This window comes from Nannochloropsis gaditana, assembly GCF_000240725.1.
Source record: "Nannochloropsis gaditana CCMP526 unplaced genomic scaffold scaffold804, whole genome shotgun sequence".
Classification (NCBI taxonomy): domain Eukaryota; class Eustigmatophyceae; order Eustigmatales; family Monodopsidaceae; genus Microchloropsis; species Microchloropsis gaditana.
This window is the reverse complement of record NW_005803149.1, coordinates 6,870-11,414: the sequence shown is the minus strand read 5'-3', so window position 1 is coordinate 11,414 and position 4,545 is coordinate 6,870. Positions and strand designations below refer to the sequence as shown.

The window sequence follows — 4,545 nt, the reverse complement described above, 5'->3', positions numbered from 1 at the left end:
CTTGTCCCACACTTTTCCCCTGCACAACCCCTCTTATCTGGCCGGTGGCTCATCCCGCGCGACCCTCCCACTCCATCTTTTCCCCTTTATGTTCCCGACATTGATGGCGTTTTCGCCCACCCCACGACTATGCAAATTAATCAAAACATCATTCACGTTTGCTCACCTCTACTCCCTCCTTTTCATCGCCTCCTCCTCCCCTCCTCTTTTCCTCTTCTCCCCTTTACCTTGTTCCCACCTCATCCACCCCTTCCTTCCATTTCCGTCCAATCTCTGCCTCTCCAGTCGCAGTATCCCCTTCCACGTACATCCTCAAAACCGCCCACATCGCGTCGGCCCCCTCCCTCCCCCCCTCCCCTTCCTCCCAAACATCATCAAACGTGTAGGGACCTACCCCCCGCAAGCCCAGCTGCCTGGCCAGGTCATACTTGACGCGCAACGATTCCGAGTCGTCGTAATGCACTTGGTGCACGCTGCCGTCCCCCAGGTCCACATAATTGTAAAACGGCGTCTGCATGTACCCGTCCCACCGTCGGCCCGTGCTTGTCTCCCCCGCCGTTAAGCGGGCCTGAATCGTGCTGTACGGCACTTGCTTCCCGGCAGCATCCGAGCAGCCTACGCCGCGGAAAGGAACCAGTTCTATCGCGCACGTCACAGTCGTGGGGTCCACGCGACCGTCCTCCCCCTCGCCCTGCCCCCCGCCCTCCGCGCCTCCCTCCCTTCCCCTTTCCCCCCGCCCTGATCCATCCTCCCCCTGCTTCCCTTGCGGGATGCACCGATAATCGTAGCCGTACCAGGGCACGCCCAGAACCAATTTTTGAGGATCCGCCCCCAGGGTCATGTATTCGCGGAGCCCCCACGCCAAGGCCGGCAACGCCGCATTGGCGCTGGCCACACATTGGGCCATTACCTGAGAACGCGTATCGTAGCCCATGATGTAGCCCAGGTCCGCCGCCTCGATCAACCCTATGTTGTCGTAGTACCTCCCATCGACCCCATGCGGGCTCCAGGCAAGGCACACGGACACTTGAGATCCGGGTATCCTGGCGTGCAAAGCCGCGCGGGTCTCGGCCACCAAGGACACGTACTTGGAATTGGCAGGATCTGTTGGGAGCAAGGGTGCTTCGAAATCGAACACGATGCCGTCCAGGAACTGGGTTTGAATTTCCGTTACGGTCGTTGCGATCCAAACGGCCCGGGCGGTGGCGTCGTCGCCGGCCAAGATGGGCAATGGCTCGGGGGCGGCCATGACCTAAGGGAGACACACGAAGGAGGGAAGGTATGACAAATTGGACAGGAGTACGAAGAACGTGAGAGAGGAATTTAAAACGAGCAAAACAGCTTGGAATGGTGCGGAGCAGATAGGAGGAACGCCTTGATCCCCTGGGGTTGAGGGGCATAGAACTACGTGGGCGATGACGTTTTACATTCTGTCACACACACACCCTTGCACGCATGTTTTCGAATGCGTTTGCCTCCCTTGACGACAGTTTGAGGACATTGAAAAAGGAGAACGGGGGCCCATCCTACAGCAGCGCCGCACTCTCTGTAATCTAGGGACAGCATTATCATGGTCATACTCTCCGTAGGGAGCCAATTCGACAAGTGATAGGGCAGTTTCCCGTGCACAAAAAAACGTGATGGCAATGATGTGCCCTTATATGAAGATGGGGGGAGGCCGAAGTTGATCAACTTACCACTCTGGCACCATGGGCGTGGGCTACGCACATGAGTTGGGGCGACGGGTTCCAGGCAACTGTAGTTACCACATTCCAGTCATATCCCTCGAACCTGCTGTCATTACTGCCCCTGTTACGGAAACCAAACACTTCTTTCGCCCGCTGGCCTTGAATGGGTTGGCATAGAGTGATATTGCTACACGGGCAGCCCGGCACCCGCACCTGAGTCTCAGCCCGAAACGCGTATAGGCAGCAAAAAAGCAGGAAAGAGAAAAGGCTTACGACGATCCGCTTCTTTACGCAGCCGAAGAACATCCCTATACGTTTTGTTCATGTAATGTTATGAAATTGTAAACTTGCCGTCAACATGTGGCCTTAATAAGAGACGAATGGTAAGTGGAACCGTTCCTGCGTTGGATTCGGTACACGTGACATGCCAGCAACCCAGCCCCTGAAAAGAAAAAACCAATACACATGCAGGCAGCCGGTCCCGGAGAGCACAATATGCGGACATATGTAATGCTCATGGCTCACTGTGAAGCATCAAAATTTTTAAACCCACATGCAGCTATATTCCATCAAGTCGACGACGAAATGAAGAAAAGGTCAAACGCTGCTGCTACAGGATCTGCGCTTTTACGTAAAAAGGCAACTTAAAAATAATGTGATACGGTATAAACACTCATGCTCCAAAACTTCACGAAACCAGGTACTTTTGTCAAGAAGGTTGTATTTCTAGGGGAGTCTTCGCAAAGCACTGGACGCGTCTCCATCATGGAGGCGGCACACCAGATACTTTCACTTCCCTTATTTTGTGAGTACCCTCATGCCAATCACCGGTCATGAACAGAACATATATGTGAGCTTTTCGCACCACGGACCCTTTTCGCCACCAGGAAGTAACCAGCCACAGCATTTGTGGCAGCATCATGTTGAAGTTTACAAGGAATACGCCCCAGACGCTCAGGCTCTTAAAAATATGTCGATCCAGGTCTGCGGATGCACAAATTGCTCTGGAACCCCGTTATCCAGTGCGGTGACGTTAAAATTTGTCTATTAACTCCGAATTAAGAATGCATTGAGTGTACAAGCGTCTACATCGACCACATCAAATGCGATTGAATCCCATCCGACAGCCATACCCACGGAAAGACCTCTAGAACAAAGGCATAAGCAAAATATCAGTGACAATTGATGCAATAGAAACTGCCCATGTCCTTTTTTCATTCAATTCATAGACAGACGACAGTGACGGCATCCACACTTCAGGTATGGTGTAAGCTTTGTGTTATGAATTTTTCAAATATGGAGAGCAGGACCTGACCTGTTGGAAATATTTTTTGGGGGGCAAGAGGGAAGCAGAAAATGACAGGAAAGCAAATTGTACGCAGTTAAAGATTAAATAAAGGGGGAGCGCTCGCGTTGAGACTATATGCATAAAAGTGCCGATCATTTGGCGTATGAGCTCACGTGTCAATACGGGGAAAAGAAATCAGATTTACATCTCAGAGCACTCGCGCACTCAGTATTTTATTCATGTACAATTGTGCAATGATGTGAAAATGCACGTTCGGCAAGGGACATGTCTTCTTGAGATCATTCCCCCGGGATCACGTTACCTTTTCGTTATCTTCCTCCAGAACGACCCGTACCAGCACCAACCCCTCCGGCGCCGTCACAGCCAGCGCCCTACCCTCGCAGCCATCTTGCCTCCATTGCTTCTGCTCCCCGTCCCTCCCACTGCTACAACACTTCTTCGTGTCTGTGCAAACAAAACGTTTATCCCCATCGCTGTCACTGCGGCGTGAGCTCTTACCGTCCATGCTGTCTCCAGAACAACTGTCCTCCACTACTCGCAATCGTTGCCAAGCATCCTGAACTTCTTCCCTGCTCCACCTTTTGACGAGTTCCCACCTCATTCCTTTGCGTGCTTCTACTAAACTCAGGAATTTGTGCCCCGCGCATGATTGTTCGTGTGGGCACACGAAGGGATAGGAAGACCCGCTCACACAGGCGTCGATGGTAAGAAAGGCGACAGCAGAGGACCTGGGGATGTGTGAACGCGAAGAAGAGGTCAAGATTGCGTATGTTACTACGGCCTTTGCATCAATGGAGAAGGACCGAGGGGGAAAGATTCAAAGTAAGAAGACTGGTAGAATGAAACATCACTCTGACTGACCTGGTGAACGCTGACTTTAGCTTCGGAGATATTGAGAGCAGGGTGTGAACTGTATCCAGAAGTGCAAGTTGTGTCTGCAGCATTGGGGTCACCTCACAGCCAATGAGGCATAATTCATTCGCAGATCGACAGGCATCAACAAGGGCGGGAGCTAAATTTGACGGACAGCAGCCCCAGGAAAGCTCCAATGCTTGAGCAGAGAAGTTAGTGGGGCAGGTCGCTCGTGCAGCCGTGTTCATAAAACGATCAGAAAGATTCAATGGAAGACTTGTGTGGAGAGTAGCGGGGATTGAGGCCCTAAAATGGGCGAGATTGACCTCACATAAAGCGTGTGTCTCATCGGTGAGGAAACAATCTACGTACTTTCCGCCGCATTTTAATGCAGTGGCCAAGGCAACTAAACCGCATAATCCCGCGCCTGCCCCGAGCTCAATGATTGTCAAGGTTGTTTGTGGCTTCATTGGGCGAACTGATGGACCGAAATTAAGAAAGCTGCAGAGATACTCGCTTACGACGAAAGCAGCTGGCCAGACCTCACCCCCAAGCAAAACCATTGACGCATCCTCGTATACCCAAACAACATCGTTCACAGATCTTATCTCATGATCAGTAAGGCGATATCCCACACGTTGACGAGGCATAATGTGCCTGTGTGCAAGATAGAATCGTCATTTTAAAAATGTTAAC

General features: G+C 51.8%; 2 protein-coding genes across 2 annotated transcripts; both read right to left on the bottom strand.

The window, feature by feature from the left end:
- Positions 1 to 223: 223 nt before the first annotated feature.
- NGA_0495700 (di-n-acetylchitobiase) lies at positions 224 to 2,007 on the bottom strand (the record flags this gene model as incomplete). Its single annotated transcript, XM_005853626.1, has 2 exons — positions 1,698 to 2,007; positions 224 to 1,252 (listed from the first exon to the last, which is right to left on the bottom strand). Exons 1-2 carry the CDS (start codon positions 1,992 to 1,994, stop codon positions 224 to 226), a joined length of 1,326 nt encoding a protein of 441 aa, XP_005853688.1. The 5' UTR covers positions 1,995 to 2,007.
- Positions 2,008 to 3,686: 1,679 nt separating this feature from the next.
- NGA_0495800 (uncharacterized protein) lies at positions 3,687 to 3,924 on the bottom strand (the record flags this gene model as incomplete). Its single annotated transcript, XM_005853627.1, has 2 exons — positions 3,687 to 3,725; positions 3,859 to 3,924. Coding segments are annotated over 2 exons (105 nt in total), but the record flags the coding sequence as incomplete, so codon positions are not given.
- Between the last annotated feature and the right edge of the window lie 621 nt (positions 3,925 to 4,545).